This window comes from Nyctereutes procyonoides, unplaced genomic scaffold (genome assembly GCF_905146905.1).
Source record: "Nyctereutes procyonoides isolate TBG_1078 unplaced genomic scaffold, NYPRO_anot_genome, whole genome shotgun sequence".
Lineage (NCBI taxonomy): Eukaryota > Metazoa > Chordata > Mammalia > Carnivora > Canidae > Nyctereutes > Nyctereutes procyonoides.
The window spans coordinates 45,408,578-45,426,411 of record NW_026575139.1 but is presented as its reverse complement, the minus strand read 5'-3'; the positions used below and the strand labels follow the sequence as shown (position 1 = coordinate 45,426,411).

The following is a 17,834-nucleotide window of genomic DNA, read 5'->3' as shown; positions in this document are numbered from 1 at the left end:
CAATATTTTTTTTTTGCTGCCAATTTTCCAGTGTCCTGTGTTATATTTCCTCTCTCTGACTTTATTTTTTTTTTAGTTTTTTTAAAAGATTTTATTTATTTATTCATGAGAGACACACAGAGAGAGAGAGAGAGAGAGGCAGAGACACAGGCAGAAGGAGAAGCAGGCTCCATGCAGGGAGCCCGATGTGGGACTTGATCCCGGGTCTCCAGGATCACACCCTGGGCTGCAGGCGGCGCTAAACCGCTGTGCCACCAGGGCTGCCCTCTCTCTGACTTTAAACATGCAATCATATAATGTTTAGGAACCAATATAAATTCACATAACTTCTTCCTAATCCGCACAGTATATAGTTCAGTTAATAGTGTTGGAATTTTTTTTTAAGTTGGAGCTTTTTAAATTTTATTTTATTTATTTATTCATGAGAGAGAGAGAGAGAGAGAGAGAGAGAGAGAGGCAGAGAAATAGTGTTGGAATTTGAAAATCTTTTTATTCTTTGCTCTTGCTTTGGCTTATCTAATTGGCAGTGGTGCCAGTCCTCTCAGTACAGAGGCCTGGGAGTTTGATGTCAGACTTCTGCTCCTAACGGTTGAGAATACTGAAGATTTTTTATTATGTGGCCAGTTCCCCAAGTCCTCTTGTGACATGTCATATGGCAGTGTTTGTATCTTTAGAGTTCACTCAGTGTTTTAACAAGATGGCGGAACTAGAGCATGGGCACGTGTTTAAAACCACAAAGTCCCGGTTTCTTGAGCAGAATAGCTTCGTTTTATATTAAAGTTCTTCTTTTTGTATCTAAACTGGTCTCCCTTTAAATTTTTCCAACTTGTTTCTTCAGTCAAACCAATAACAGGTGGCACATACTAATTGTCTTTGACTTGTTTCCACCCAATGGATTGCATTTCAACAGAGTGTACCTAAGAACTGCAGTCTTAGAAGATTAGTAGATGTAGGAGTCAGAAGAACCAAAGCAGTAAATGGTTAAAATGGGTTGTTTCTGCACATGAGGGAGGTGGAGTAGAGAAGTAGTAGTTGTCACTGTAAGAGGTTTGTGATATTATATTTTAATTTTTCCTCTGTGCACCTATTAGAAATTTGTATTTGTAAACATGTAATGTATATTTATACATACATAAACCTATAAATCTATATCTTTCATTGACATAAGGGGGGTTTCAGACTTTGGCAAGGACAGCGAGTTCTCTCTGTACATGTTTGTTAAAATATTTTCTTGCTCTTTAGGCACACAGTTCCCAGCTGCCGGGGGAAAGATGCTAAGGGGAAGGACTGTGGCTGGTATGAAGCAGCCCTTCATGATGGCAATCCAATTATTGTTTATCTTCACGGCAGCGCGGAACACAGGTCAGTGCCTTTGCTTGGATTTTTTTTTTTTTTAAAGAGAGAGGAAGTATTTCAGCCCTGTGTGGAAATGAAACGCAGAGCTCCATTTTCAACTCTGTAAGCTATGCCTCCATGTATTTTCTTCCTTTGTTGAAATTTGAAGGTGTGCTGGCAATAGGCTTCTTTAAAAAAAAACTATATATTCTGCATGCAGACTAATGTAGATCTTTAACTAAAAGGGGGACTAACTTCCAAAATTTGGATATTGATTTCAAAGAAGTCATATCTTTGGGATATTTATTCCCAAGGAGTGTCTGAAATGATGAACTGAGCCTGTGGATGACTGGAAAGGGAAGAGGCATGAGATAGGGGAAAAGGAAGAGCAATTTCCTTATTGATGGTCTTCTCACAGAACTACATGGAGATTCCTTGGTTTAGCATGAATCCGATTAATCAAATATATGGATTCTCTATGAGAGATCATCTGGAATTCGGACCATCGGTACTGGGGACCATCGGACTGGTTCTGGTCTAGAATACTGATGCTGCAGCCACTCTGTTCTTCCAACCTTGCTTTGTAACAAAGAATGCCTCCCTGAAGTCCTGCTCCCCTTTGATGTGCTGCCAGAGCCTCCAGTGGGCCTGTCATTATGGTGGGTGATGATTATCAGCTGTGACTGGATAGCTTGCGGTGGGGGAGGGGCGATGAGCCTCCGAGAGCCACAGACCGAGCTCTGTCTCTGGAGGGACATTGCAAACTAAGTGATGAGCTCGGGAATCTGCCCCTTGGCTCCCTTTCCTATGTCTCTTTTCTTCACTGTCTTTTTCTGTCTTGATGGCTTTCTCAAGACTTGCCTTGGCACTAGGCAAAGGTGCCCATTTTAGAGCGACATTTACAGAGACTTCCCATGAAATTCAACATTTTTTGACACTGTTGAACATTGTTCTGATTGTGCAAACTTGGGCATGGTGTACGATGTGTGTATGTATTTAAAGGATCATTCGGCTCACCCATTCATGTCTGTCCCTCTTTGTGAATCTGCTGTTATCCCAGATTTACTGCTCTGGGGTTAGCCCCAGCTTCCTCCTGTCCTCTGCCAGAAGTCTCAGCTTGCTATCTGTAGTACTGAGCCAAAAGGAGGCCAAATGGGAGGTAATAGGAACCTTGTTGAAAACTGGTTCTAGACTTGGGACCCAGAGAAACCTGGAGGTCCATGAACTTCTTCCCCAAAATTGTGCTGAAAATTTCAGGTATGGATATATTTTTCTGGAAATGAATCCATAGCTCCATGACCCACTACAGTTTAAGACATTTGGCTCTAAATCAAAATTCAAATGGTTTTTAAAAGAATCCTCTGTATTTTGAATCATCCTTGTCTCTCTTTTATTAGTGTGGTTAATAGAGGGTAGATGGTATGGTTATTTTGGGAAAAAGCATTTCTTATACCTCCAGAGCTACAAGTCTCCTTCATTTCATCTTGTACTTAATGGCAGAGTGAACAGGGTACAGGCAGATTTCATTTAGTGAACATGACTGTATCATCCTTTGTTCTGAAAAGCCACTTTCTAGAACTGATTTTCCTTCAGCTTCTAAAAGTTTTCTTAGAGATAAGTTTTGCTGTGTAGCAGGGAAAGGAGATGGATTGTCAGTAATTCATTACATCTTCTGTTGAGAAGCACTAGCCATCTGGGCATCCAGTGCTCATGTAGAGGAACACAACAGCAGTGGGGAGCCATCCATCATTCACCCTGACACATCTAAGTGGGCTCTGACACCAAAAAACCATTTTCCTTTCTCCTAGTTATTTATTTCTCTAACCTGAAAAAGAAAGGCATGAGATCTGATGCCAGAGGCATGATAGTGATTTTTATTGGATTTGTCATTGTAATTCCTAATTCTTGCTCTTTTTTTTTTTTTTTTTAACTTCCACTACAGGGCAGCTCCTCACAGACTTGAGCTAGTCAAGGTATGTCTGAAGGGGCTTCAAGGTACCAATTTTACGTCTCTGCTTTTTCTCTTATGGGCTATAGCCATAGGTCTTCCTCAGCCCTGAGCACGGGCATCCACTGAGAGCTCCGGAAGGTGGGTTTGGTGTCTGGGACTCTAAGTCCCACACATGGATTTCTCTTCCTGCAGTGGCCACAGGGGATCAAAACAGAAGTGAACATCTCTGACTCCCAAAACACTTTCATGAATATATTGCCTTCATCACCGTATAAAGTTGAAGATCCCTTTTATCCGCTTTTTCTGAGGCCTGGGAGAAGGGTGGAGAGAGTATATTAAATGTGAAAATTGGGGATCCCTGGGTGGCTCAGTGGCTTAGCACCTGCCTTTGGCCCAGGGTGTGATCCTGAAGTCCCGGGATTGAGTCCCATGTCGTGCTCCCTGCATGGAGCCTGTGTCTCCCTCTGCCTGTGTCTCTGCCTCTCTCTCTCTCTGTGTCTCTCATGAATAGATAAATAAAATCTTAAAAAAATCCAAAAAAAAATCTTTAAAAAAAAAGTGAAAATTACTCCTGTGAGAAACAACCTTTTTTCTGTAGTAGAGGATAAATACATAGAATGTATGCTTTTAAAAGTCATTCAGGCTCTGGCTTCAGCCCCACAGGAAGTTTTGCAAGTGGGATGGCGGCAACACTGCTCTTCTCACCAGCCTGTTCCCCAACTGTAGCTTGTTGGGGTGGCCCCTGCATTTCCAAGTGTGAGGGAGACATGGCCATAGCTGACTCACAGCGGGTAGGGCAGCTGTTTATCTCCTCCCATATCCCGATTGGGTAATCTTTCCCTCAGGTGATCAGGCTTGTCCAATTTTTGACCAAGGACCTGCTATCTCTTCCCACTCACCAGCTCCTCCCTGAGAGCCGGTTCCTAGTGTAACAGCGTTAGTGGGGCCTGGCCTCCCAGGCCCAGTATGGCCAGCACCTCCTTCATCCCCCTTCCCTTATTCAGAGAAGGAAGCTCCTCTGCTGTCTACTCCTCCCTTTCTTCACTGGCTTCTCAGAGCTCTTGGGTGGTGGGCTGGATGCAGTTCTGCCTGGGATGATCATGTCTATTAATTTTTAGGTTTGCTTTCCACCCTGCACCTCACTTTCTGTACTTCGTACATGGAATGGTGGTGAAGGTGATGTCCATGAGAACATGTGTTTTTTCTTTCCTTTCCCACTCTCAGCAAAGCTGAATTATATATCCCCTGCGCGTACAGAAGGGAAGAGAGTTGTAGGTGTAGGTGTGTAAAGTGGCCAGGTCACCCTTGTGGTAACTGGGATGGGAGGGAGGGTGTGATAAGACTTCCTCCAGGCAGATTTTGGATTCCTTGTGCCATAGTCATCATCTCCTAGCCTGACCAGTCTTTGCTAGCCCTTGGTTCTCTTCTTTAGATGAGTGATTTCTTTCTTTTTTTTTTTTTTTTTAGTGATTTCCTTTAAAAATCGAATCTTTACTATTAAGTTGCCCTTTTCCTTTCTTCTTTCCTCCTTCCTCCACTTTCTCTCTCTCATTCGTTTCATTCATTCATCACATCAGTCATCCAATACAGCTGTTTTTGTTAATTCGGAATCTCACCTAATAGTCTTTATCTCTTTATATAAAGTTTTTAATGTTACTGTGATTAGATGTGTATGTAATTTCATGTTGTTGCTCTTTACCTAATATTACATTATAAACATTCTTCCATGTTTTCCCTAGTTATTATAATTACCTAATTTAAAAGGTGATCATTTTCCATTCTATTTGTAGACTATTGCTTATTAACTATTCCACTGTTGTTAGATTAAAATTTTTCCCCTTAAAAATCATTTAAATAGTGTTACTAGAGAAAACTTTAAGCATTTAGTTTCTTTTTTTTTTTTATTTTTTATTTTTTTTTTTTTTTAGAGATAAATTCTTAGGAGTGAGTTCTGTTCTTGAGTTGTTTTATCAAGTGGCCATACTGTCTACAGTATCACAGATAATGCATGAACATTGCCACTTCCTGGGATGCTTACATGCTCTGTGTCTTGGATAACTATTTTGGAGGCTGTGTAGCTGAGATAGACATTAAAAAGTCTCATTTCTTTCATCAATATTGGGTGAAAATATATTTAAGGATTCCTAGTGAGACTCAGCCACCCACATCTGTGCTGTGGTAGGGGTGGCACAGTGTTCAGACATAAACAGACCCAGGAGTGAATCTTTGTTCTGCCTCTAGCCATTTGGGGAACCACAAGCAAGTTACTCAAACCCTCAAGACTCTATTTCTTTACCTATAAAATGGGGATATTACCTACCTTTAGGGACTGTTGTGAGGATTAAGTCAAGTTTTAAAAGCATATGCACAGCAAATTTTTGTTCCCTTTTCTCTCTCTTCTATCATTGTAATTCACTTCATTTAAAATTATGTTTTTATGTTCCTTCCTCATTTATACACACAAGATGTGGCAGTGGTTTCATATAATTGAGTGATCTCTTTATTTTTGATTGATATTAACTCTTTATCTGTTCATATGTAATAGAAGTATCTTCCCATTATTTATCTTTAATACAACTCTGTGTAGACTTTCTGTTCTGAAGGGAATTCCTAAAATGGACATTTACTTTGTACCAAGATACTTCAATACTTTCATCTCATGTAATCGTCCAACAGTCCTGAAGGTAGTAGCTACCATTGCTCTTCATTTTTCAGAATACTGCTCACACATTCAGATGTTAAGTGGCTGGCTCAAGGTCATACTGAGGGTAAGGGGCGGAGCCAGGGCTTTGCCAGGCTGTCTGAGCCTGCTCTGCTGCCGCCTCCTTTCTTTCTCCTTGTGTCTGACCTTTTCATGTTCCAAGGCAAACAGCAGATTTTATCTATTCTCTGGCTAGGAAACCATCACAATGAGGATTATGGAAGTATTGAGGAGGTTAAACCACTTTTTCTAATTAAAATGATAATAGCTCCTTTGCCATCCAGGTGCTGAGTGATGGTGGCTTTCATGTCCTGTCTGTGGACTACAGAGGTATGTGTTAAGGATGGCATATAAAGATTTTTCAGTAAGCAGGAGAACTTTGGGTGGCCCTCATTTTGGAGGTAGTGAAACTCTGCTTGCCTTTCCTTGTTACTAGGGTTTGGGGATTCCACGGGTGAGCCCACAGAGGAGGGGCTGGCTTCAGATGCCGTCTGTGTCTATGAGTGGACCAAAGCAAGAAGTGGCACCACGCCTGTGTGTCTCTGGGGCCACTCTCTTGGTACAGGGTAAGTGGGGTCTGAAGATGGCTTCTTGGTGGTGGTGGGAGTCCTTGGGGCTTTACTGTCCTCAAAGGCAGCAGTGAGCAGAGGAGGAAACACTGAGCCAAGGGCCTGGGCTCTGGTTTCTCTCATATCCCACATGTGGCTAGAGACATCACCATCGCAGTATGCCTGTTTGTAATGCAAGGGAGGGTGTATCTCTGTGGTTGCCTATGACACTGAAGCCCATTCCAGAACTCTCCTTGAGAGTATTAAAGAGAAGGATTCTTAATTTAGGGCCAGGGGAATCCCTCGAAGTCCTATGCAAAATTTTATGTCTGTGTTCCTACCAGAGGGTCCAGAGTTTTCATCAGATGCTCATAGGGGATGTTGCATTTTGTACTATTTACTTGACTGTAATGTCACTGCTTCACATATGTACTAATTTTCGTTGCCTTACAGAGTTGCAACCAATGCTGCAAAAGTACTAGAAGAGAAAGGTACTATAAAATGCCTACATGTATAATATCTTGGCTTGGGGTGGGGAAGTAAAGATAGCCTACTGACTATTGTGCACACTCTGAACACAGAGACACCTAAAGCACCCTGACCTTAGACAGCCTCTGATAGTGTAATAAACTTCCTTTTCTTCTATTTAATAGGAAACAATAGTTGCTTTTCAAAGCCATGAAATTAAAAATAAATACTCAGGAAGAGTTAAAATTCCCTTTGAAAAAGCCCTTATTGGGACGCCTGGGTGGCTCAGCTGTTAAGTGTCTGGCTTCAGCCCAGGGCATGATCCTGGAGACACGGGATTGAGTCCCATGTTGGGCTCCCTGCATGGAGCCTGCTTCTCCCTCTGCCTGTGTCTCTGCCCCCACCCCTCTCTGTGTGTGTCTCATGAATAAATAAATTAAATCTTTAAATAAAAAAAAAGAAAAAGCCCTTATTGTGAAGTAAATGTTACTATGGAGTAATTTGGAGTACAGGAGAGGAAAAATTCCCTTATGAAGTAGCAAGCTGGACTTGCTGTCTGCAGCCTCTCTTCCATGACATTTATATCAGCGTTTCCCTGAGTGTTCTGAGAGCTGTCTCAGAATCCCTGGAGGTGCTTATCATAAACACAGGTTTCCTGGATCCTAGCTGTTTTCATGAATTAGAATTTAGAATTAGAATTTCGGTGAATACGACAAGGTGATTGTGATGTACATTAAAAGTTTGTCATCTCTAAAAAAAAAAAAAGTTTGTCATCTTTTGCATTATATCATAAACTTGTCAGTACCAGTCAGGTTGAGTTATGTGAACATTTTAAAGCAAGTCACCTGCTATACAGTGTTAATTAATTACGGAAATAAAGCAGGCATTATTATTTCCTGCTCCTCTAAGCTCTCATAACTCCCATGCACACTTTCTGCACAGTGTTGATGATGCTGTATTATCTGACCAAAATTCCCACATAAATGAACACTTCACTTCTTGGATAATACAGTGACCTTAGAATTAGAACACTTTAAGTCCATTTACATCCCCAATGTATGAACTCTTGCTATCATATATTTTAATTTTCTCTGTATCACACACTCCATAAACAATTATTATTCTTATATTATAAAATCAATATTTAGATTTACCCTTTCTTTGCTTTTTATTACTTCTAGCATTTCTGTGCTTCCATTTGGGATTTTTGTTCTGCCTATCTGTGGTAAAGAATTCCCTCAGTTTTAGCCTGAAAATATCTTTATTTTATCTTCTCTTTTTTTAAGATTTTATTTATTTATTCATGAGACACACACACACACACACACAGAGAGAGAGAGAGAGAGAGAGACAGAGAGAGGCAGAGACACAGGCAGAGGGAGAAGCAGGCTCCATGCAGGGAGCCCGAGGTGGGACTCGATCCCGGGTCTCTAGGATCACACCCTGGGCTGAAGGCGGTGCTAAACTGCTGAGCCACCCGGGCTGCCTCTATCTTCCTTTTTTGAAGGATATTTTCACTGGGCATAGAAATCTTGGTTGGCAGTTATTTTATTTCAACACTTTGAAAACAACATCCATTTTGTTCTGGCTTTCACTGTTCCATTGGGAAGTCAGCTTCCAAAATTCCTGCTGCTCTTTTGAAGATAATGCTTTTTCTTCTGGCTATTTTGAGATTTTTTTTTTTTTTTTTTGGTCTCTTTCATCATTTTTACTGTGATTTTCCTAGGTGTGGTTTTCCTAGTACTTATCCTGCATGAAGTTCATAGTGCCATAATGACTGTGGCTTGATAGTCATCCATTTTGGAAAATTGGTCATTATATCTTTAAATCTTATGCCTACCTCATTTTTAATTTTCTCACCCCCTGAGAGCTGTCTCAGAATCCCTGGGACTCTAATTATATGTATTTTTTTTAGATCTGTTCCTACATCCTGTATGTCTCCAATGTTCTTTCCTGGGTTTTCCAGACATTTTTCTCTTTGTACTTTAAATATATTTTGAAAAAAAAATAAATATATTTTGACATATTACACAGTTCACTATGTAATATCAAATTTTATTAAATAGTACAATTTTAACAAATATTTTACTATATTAGTTATTATATTAAAGTGCATACATGATTAACGCCAATATCTAGATCCTTTGTTGATCTATTTCTATTATCTGTTTTTTTGTATTTTTTGGCCTCTTTACTTTTTGTATGTCTAGTTATTTGTTATTAAACACTAGATACTGTTTATGGAAGTTGTAGAGATAATTTGAGGGGCTAGGGGTAATATTATCTTCTTCCAGACAAAAGTTACTTTTCTCCTGAATGACAGTTAAAATTGGGGGGATATCATCTTAATCCAATCAGAAACTGAGCTGATTTGAAGCTGGACTTCAGTTGTTTTTAGTTCACCATTACTCCCAGGGTGTAGTCTTTTGAAGTCACAAAAAGCCTGAGAAATTTGTTAGAGTCCTCTTTCTTGTCAGATTCTGGACTCTAAATTTTGTTCTTTTAGTCCTGTAGGAATTCTGAAAGTTCTGTCTAGTTCTAAGCCTCTAAGAGAGGCCACCACTGTTGCTTTCAAAGTTTCATCTGCTCTGAAGGGAAAAGCAGCTCAAACTCTTGTGGATTTTTTCTTTTGATATTGACTCTCAAAATCTCACTGATTTTGTAGCCTTCAGATGCCTCCAAGCATATGTATGTATACACAAATATGCATATAGTAGTCCTTCCTTATCCATGGGGGATATGTTCCCAGACCTATAGTGGATGCCTGAAACCACAGATAATATCAAACACTATGTATACTGTTTTTCCTATATGTATATAGCTATGATAAAGCTTAATTTATAAATTAGACATAGTAAGGGAATAATATAACATACTGAAAATAGAACAATTATAAAAATATACTATAATAAAAGTGATGTGATTGCGGTCCCTCTCTTAAGATACTGTACTATACACACAGTTATTCTTGTGGTGATGTGAGATGATGAGGGAATGATGTAGGAATCGTGATGTAGTGTTAGACTACTGCTGACCTTTTGGCAATATGACAGAAGCAGGATTATCTGCTTCTGGACTGCTTTTGACTGAAGGTAACTGAAACTGCAGATAAAGGGCAACTCCTGTGTACATATATAAACACATATCCCCATCTGACACACATTTTCTAATTGTTCTTTGAGGGAGTGCTAGCCAAAACAACCCAGTCAGCCTCTGGTACAGTCTTAATAATGGGCTACAGGACACTCTCCCTTCCTATAGTACTTTGCCTTCTCAATTGTCCAAGTCATGAAAACTTGTGTTTTAGAAAGTAGTGATTTTAACTATCATGAATATAGAAATCTCCTAGGGTGGGGATGCCTGCTAAAAATGCACATTCTCACTCTCCTCATCTCATTCTGAGATTCTGACTGATTCAAGTCTAGTGTGGAGTCTAGGAATTTGCGTTATTAACAAGCTTCACAAATAACTTTGGTGTAGGTAGTTCATGTACAAGACCTTGAGGACTCCTTATTTAGGAAAGATAGTATTTAAATATGATAGGAGAGTTATTTCTTTTTTATTGTTTTCAAGGATTCCCAGTTGATGCTATTATCCTAGAGGCTCCATTTACCAACATATGGGTTGCAAGTATCAATTATCCTTTGTTAAAGGTGAGTCTCTGATTCAGAAGATGTAAAAGTGTAGGCTCTTTCCACACACTTGTGCTTATTAATCATTTTCCTTTTCTTAATATTATATGTTTCTAAGTTATTCTAACCTGATACAGGTTATTAACCAGTTCTTATTGAAGAAGGGCACAATGGCTTTTAGATTTTGTAGTTCTTTTATTTTCTTCTAATAGGTTGAGAGTAGTGGCTTATTAAGAGTCACAACTTTTTCCCTCCTTTTCTATTAACTGTACCTTTTATCATGTAGTTTTTAAACATACTTGACTTTATTATTCTTCCTTTCTAAAGTGAAAACATGACTCTTATATATAGTTTTTAGCCCTATGATTGTCAGCCATATGTTTTTCATTTTTTTAAGATAAAAGTCTTTAGAGAATTTAAGGAAACTGCCAAATGGTTTTACACATCATCTCAAGTAGAGAAGACAATCTTTTTAAGAAGAAAAAGTTTAAAGAATTGGGCAACAAAATCTAGTTTTTTATCTGTTGTGTAGATTATCCTAATTTCATAATATCCTCGCATGCCTAATGCTCAACTGCTTATAATCATACTGCTGTACAAATATTAGCCAGTGAGCCAATGAGCCAGAGAAAGAGAAAGGATTCTCAGAAAGGATACAGGACCCGAAATTTTAAATTATTGATTAATGTTAGAAGGCATTTTAAGGGTACTTTAATCCAACTGCCTACTTTTGGAATCTTTTTTATAATAAATCATAGAACTTTCCAAATTTGTTAAATATTTTGGGAGAAGGTATTTCATTACTTCTGGGGACAGCAGTTCACAGAACCACATAATCTTGAAAATGTCAGTAAAATAAATTCCATCTCGATACAGGAATCCTCTGAACAATAGAAAAATACCAAATGCTGTGTAACTGGAGATACAATAAAACACTTTCATTTGGTTTTAGACAATTAAATATTCATTAAAAAATAACCACTAATTGAGCATCTATTATATCACTCTCAGTTATTACTAATAAATTCACTAACTTGTAGGTATAATTCAGATATAATCTTTCCATATACTTTTCTTTTTTGAAATTCTAATTTTGAAATTTAACATAATAGGAATTATATAATTTAACAAATAGTTATGAACTGAACATCCATGTAACTAACATTTAAGTCCAGAAATTAGCATCATTAGCCCCCCAGAAGTCTCCTGTGTCCCTTCCCAATCCAATTAGTCTCGCCTTAGTTGTAATACTTAGACTGAGTTTGTGGTAATCATATCCATGCTTTCCTTTATAGTATTACCATCTATGTGTGCATCTCTAAGCCATATAATTTTGTTTTTGAACTTTATATAATTAGTAAAATTATATAGGATGTATTCTATGTTTTTCAACCAACATCTATTTGTGGGATTTTATCCTAGAAGCATAATTATAGTTTGATCATTTTCATTGCTTTATAGTATTTCATTGTACAAATATACTACAATTTATTGACCTATTGTTTGTGGACATTTGAGTTGCTTTCTGTTTGTGGTAATTAATTATATTGCTATGAATATCTTTGAATATGTATTCTGCAAACACTGGAATATGCCCTAGAGTGGAATTGCTGGATACTAAGATATGCATGTTAAGCTTTAGTAATTAGAGTGCCACACATTTTTCCAAACTGGCTTTACCACTTTACTCTCCCACCTGTCGTGTATGAGGGTTCTAGTTGCTTCACATCCTTGCTATAATATGGATATCTCACTGTGGTTTTAATTTGTATTTCCCTTATGACTAATGAAGCTGGGCATTTTTTTCATGTTTGTTAGTCATTTAGATATTATCTCTTGTGAGATACTTGTTCATGTCTTTTGCTTATTTTTAAATTCTTTATTTGTAGTTTTTCATAGGATGATTCACTAGAAAACTATTTGTATTGCAAGTATATTCTCTTATTTTGCCTTTTTTGTTTCCTTAGTGATAGCTTATGATGAAGAGAGTTTCCTAAATTTAATGTGGACCAGTTTATCAATTTTTTTTATGGTTAATATTTTAAGGAAAAGTGTTCTGCTTAATACAACTCTGGGTATCAAAGAAGAAGGTATGAAGATACCCTTCTGTGTATCTTATAGAAATTGTTTTACCTTTTACACGTAGAGTTATAATCTACAGGTATGGGTTTTTGTATATGTAGGAGATAGAAGTCCATACAGATATCCAGGTGTAATACTAAACAAACCTTCCCTATCAACTCTGCAGTGCCAATGTTTGCATCTATCATGGCTTAATATATATGGATCTGTTGTAGACTCTCTCATTTCTCTCCTTTGTGTCCATTCTCATATGAATACCACATCACCTAATTAGTGTAGCTTTTTGTTTGTTTTTTGGCTTTTTTTTTTTTTTTTTTTTTTTTGAGGGGAGGAGAGGAGGAGAGAAAGAGTATCCCAAGCAGGCTCCTATCCACCATGGAGACCAATGCAGGTCTCGATCTCATGATCCTGAGATCATGACCTCAGTTGAAATCAAGAGTCAGACACTCCAACAAACTGAGCCACCCAGGTGCCCCTAATTACTGTAGTTTTATGTTTTTATAACTGGCTATGTAAGTTCTTCAGCGTTGATCTTCTTATTCAAGACTTATCTTGACTATTTTTGATCCTTTGTATTTTGATGTATATTTTGACATATACTTAGCAATTTCTATTAAAAATTTCCTAGGATTTTGATTGGAATTGCATTAGGTCTACATATAATTTGGGGGAATTGATACCTTTCTAATATTGAGTCTTCCAATTTATGAACATGGTATTTATAAGTTTATTTTGATAGATATTTTTCTTAATTTTTGTTTTAGGTCAGCTTCTCCTAGAAGCAGAACCCATAGCAGGGGTTTAATGTGCATGATTTATTGAGAGTGCTCTAAAGGCAAAACCTGCAAGGTCATATAAATGAGGGCTGTAGGATAGGGTTGGGGAAAGAGCAGAACAAGATGTGATTTCAGGTGAAGTGTAGCTTTAGCCTGATCCACATGGGACTCTAAGCTTGAGTCAATGGGGGTGGTTGTTTCTGTCATCCACAGGATTAGAGGACAGGTTGGGGGAGGGTGATATAACTTTCTGGGGCACTGCCTTTTGTTATCCAATGCTAAGGAGAAAGGAAATAGCCAACATTTACAGAAATAATTAATTTTATTAGTCTCTTCAAAGAACCAACTCAGACTTTGTTGATTATCTGTATTGAATGCTTTCTATTTTATTCTGGTCTTACCTTTATTATTCCCTTTCTTCTATTTTCTTTAGATTCAATTTATTATTTAAACAATTTCTAGAGATGGTACTTTGATAATTTATTTTCAGTGTTTCTTCCTTTCTAATATATGCATGAAGGCATACTCTACCAAAGCCACTCTTCAGATACATTCCACAGTTTTCAAGTGCATTTTATTTTTTTTAAAGTTTTTTTTTTTTTTTAAGATTTTATTTATTCATGAGAAACACGGCAGGGGCAGGGGGGAGGCAGAGACACAGGCAGAGGGAGAAGCTGGCTTCCTCCAAGGAGCCCGATGTGGGACTCGATCCCGGATCCCGGGATCATGCCCTGAGCCAAAGGCATAGATGCTCAATTGCTGAGCCACCCAGGCGTCCCTTCAAATGCATTTTAATTATAATTTAGTTCAAAACATTTTGTAATATTGCAACTTCTTTGACCTGTGGGTTATTTAAAAATGTATTTTGTAATTTCTGTACATTTGGGAATTTGTTTTCTCTTGACTTTTAGCTTAATTCTACCATGATCTGAGATTTCTCTCTATATGATTTCAGTTTTCAAAATTTGTTCAGACTTGTTTTATGTCCAAACATATGGTCAATTTTGGCATATGTTCCATATGCTTGGAAAGAATATGTTGTTTCTGGTGCAGTGTTCTATATATACCAGTTAGGTCAACATTATTAATTATGCTATTCAATTCTTCTATATTTTCACTTATTTTTTTTTGACTGCTTTACCATTATTCAAGGAAGAGGTACTTTAATACCTCACCATGATTGTGGAGTTGTTAATTTCTATTCTAGTTCTGTCAATTTTTGCTTTAGCTTTTTCAAGTATATGTTATTAGGAACAAACATCTAGTAATAATGTATTTTTATATCTTACATGTGAATTGATCCTTTTTTCATCATGAATATCCTTTTTGATTAATAATGCTTCTTAAAGTCAGTTTTGTCTGTGTCTGATATTAATAAATCTGTTTTGAATAGTGTTTGTATATTGTTTGCTATTCTTTGACTTTAAACTTTTCTGAACTCTTGTATTTCATGTATATCTGTCAACAGCAGATAGTAGGGTTTTGTTTTCTTTTCCAACAAGCTTTGTCTGTTAATTGTAGTAGTCCATTTAACTTAATGTAATTATATTTAGATTTATATCTATTTTCTTACTATGTTCTATTTATGTCATCTGTTTTTATTTGTGTTCTTTTGCCTCTACTTCTTGCTTACTCCTCACTTGCCAGATGTGTCTCAAGTAGAAGAGTGGTGTTGAGTGTCAGTTTCATCTCTCTGAGATTTCCTTCTCTCTGGGATCTAGACAACTCAAGGTGTCTTGGTAGGTCTCTGACGCCTTCACAAAAAGGTTCCTTAAATATTTTTTCAAGGTTTCCTAGTTGTCTTGGGCAAAAAGTTTGGTTTGTAATGATTCTACTATTATTATAAGTGGGGAATATTCCAATATTTTTAAGTTTGGAACTTAAAATGTCATGAAATCTTAGTTTAATAGGCACCTTTATGATTTAAAGTATGGAAGTCATTTATTATCATGCTATCTATAAGAGCTATAGCTCTGGTGTCAGACTTCCTGGGTTTGATTTTCAGGGCTGTCACTTAATAGCTGGATAACCTTGGACTAATTGGTTTTAATGCTCTAATTCCCTCATCTATAAAACAGGGGTAATAATATATTCCAGATTACTGTGATAATTAAATGAATATATGAAAAGCATCTATAATAGTGCCTGGAACAGAGTAAACACTGAATGACTATTAACTATTTTATCAGTGGAATGCTGTAAGTCTGAACATTACTGTTAAATAAGAAAGTGTAGGAGGCGTGAGACATACAAATAGAGTAAAAGGCATGGGTCCTTACTCTCAAGAAGCTTCCTGTCTATTTGGGGAGATAGGAAATTAATGGTGAATATAAAGAAATGGCAGGGATTTCCATATGTCACTTTGGAATCAATTTCATTATTCAAAATATGAAGGCATCATGACACAGGGAAAAAGAGAATGTGCTGTGGAGCCAGACAGATTTGGTTTCTGTCACTAACCCATTATGACCTTGGTAAGTTATTTTCCATCTCTGAGTTTTCCCATTTTTAAATAATGGGGTTGATATTGCCTACTACCTAAGGTTGTTTAGAAAGTTAAATCAAATAAGATAATCATTGCAAAGTACCCAGCTGCTAGTAGAGACTCAACAAATGTTTTGTTTTCCCTTTCCCCAGCTTTTCTATTGCTAAGTGGACTAAGTACTTTTTATTGCTAGGGTAGGACCCAGAACAGTAATATCAGGGTAGGAAGAATCAGGAATGAGAAGGGTCTCATGGGCAGGTATGGTCAGTAAAGACTTACAGAGAGATAGGATCTAAGCTCCTTTCTTGAAGATAAGGGAGAGCAGTTAGAAAACAGAGTGAAGGGCAAAGTGTGAGCCAAGGCATATGGCCGGAGTGGGGCAACTATGAGCTATAAAATACCTTAGAGTCCTATAAGGCTTTCATGAAAGATCTTGCACATTTGTCACCCTTTTAAATCCTCAAAACAACTGAGTTTTGCATTGTTGCCTCACTTAGAGCCAAGGGAAATGGTGGCTCAGAGGCTTGCCCAATCGTCACACACACCCTAGAAGAAGAAGAAATGGAATTCAATCCTACATCATCTAACTCTAGGCAGACAGACTGGAGGTATGCAGCCGCTGGAATGAAGGCTTGTGGTCAGATGTGGATGGGCTTGCAGCCAGGAGTTTCTTGAAGTAGCTTGTGTGGTACTGCCAAAGCTCTGTGACAGTACATGTCACATTAGTCTTTTAGGAATGTATTTGGTGGCATTCTGCAAGAGAGTGGTGGCAGGAAGACCAATTAGGGGCCCATCGCTGTGGTCTGGGCTGGAGGGGATGGTGACCTCTGAGTCTTAAGGTGCACCTCCAGCTGGGGAGGAATAATGGAAGTAGGTTGACTTGGGCCTGCTTTCTTCTTATTCCTTCGGAATTTGAGATGAATTGCTGAAGGGCTTCTCTTACTGAATTTTCCTCAGAGGAGTCCTGATTCCGGGGGTGGCAGGATCAGAAGACAAAGACAAAAGAAAACAAAGCAAGAAATCTTGCCCTTAAGTTATAGGTAAGAGAAGGGAAAAGGAAGACGCGGAAGGATAGGCAGTATTAGGATCTCCAGATTGCACCTGAATGCAAATCATTTGCCATGAGACTGTGCAAAAAAAAAAATGCAAGCCAGAAGAACTCCCATTGAAAACACGGAAGTTTCCCAGAAGCAGCAGGCCTAGGCCAAAATTGTGAAGCAGACGTTTGTTTTCACTGGACCCAGTCTACCTATTCTGTACCAATTTCCCTACAATGACATGAATTACTTTTTAAAATCAGGAAAACAATTTTTTTTAAGTTCATTAATGTTTAGAAAGACACTATTCTGTGTATTACAGTTCATAGTAGAAGACTGGAACAAATGAAGTATTATAGCAGCTGACTCTAATTTCTCCAGATCATAAAGGTGCAGTGAGACATATAAACTTAAAATTGCTTCTACAATGAATAGAATTCTTTCCTTTAAGCTGGCCCCAGCCTACCTGTGCTGTACCCAGTTCCTTTGGCCATGTCCCATGTATTATGTAGCAGTCTCCTCCCCACTCCACTCTCAGGCACAACAGAGGAATACATGTGATACTTTTCTGGTCTTTTCTCTTGGCAGATATATTCCAAAGAATAAAATCGGAATGAAATTCAAGTCACATTAAGATGAAAATGACAGATAATAGCATACAGTGTATGCCAGGGATATGTGCACAGTGCACATTCCATCTTCAGCAAGTATTTATTCTAGTGTCTGTTAGGTTCTAGGAACTTTCCTATGTTCTGGGAACACCACAGGGCCTGACTTCCTATGAAGTGTAATATCTTTACTGGGAAGACAGAAGATAAG

At 38.0% G+C, this 17,834-nt stretch overlaps 1 protein-coding gene across 1 annotated transcript in view; it reads left to right on the top strand.

Annotated features, from left to right (window-relative positions):
* The window catches only part of ABHD12B (abhydrolase domain containing 12B), a 29,676-nt gene that overhangs the window by 8,021 nt on the left and 3,821 nt on the right, over positions 1 to 17,834 (top strand). Inside the window, exons 4-9 of the mRNA XM_055303866.1 lie at positions 1,243 to 1,362; positions 3,278 to 3,308; positions 6,272 to 6,317; positions 6,424 to 6,553; positions 6,989 to 7,026; positions 10,577 to 10,656. Of these exons, the coding sequence (XP_055159841.1) occupies positions 1,243 to 1,362; positions 3,278 to 3,308; positions 6,272 to 6,317; positions 6,424 to 6,553; positions 6,989 to 7,026; positions 10,577 to 10,656 (445 nt within the window). The remainder of the gene's footprint in view (positions 1 to 1,242; positions 1,363 to 3,277; positions 3,309 to 6,271; positions 6,318 to 6,423; positions 6,554 to 6,988; positions 7,027 to 10,576; positions 10,657 to 17,834) is intronic.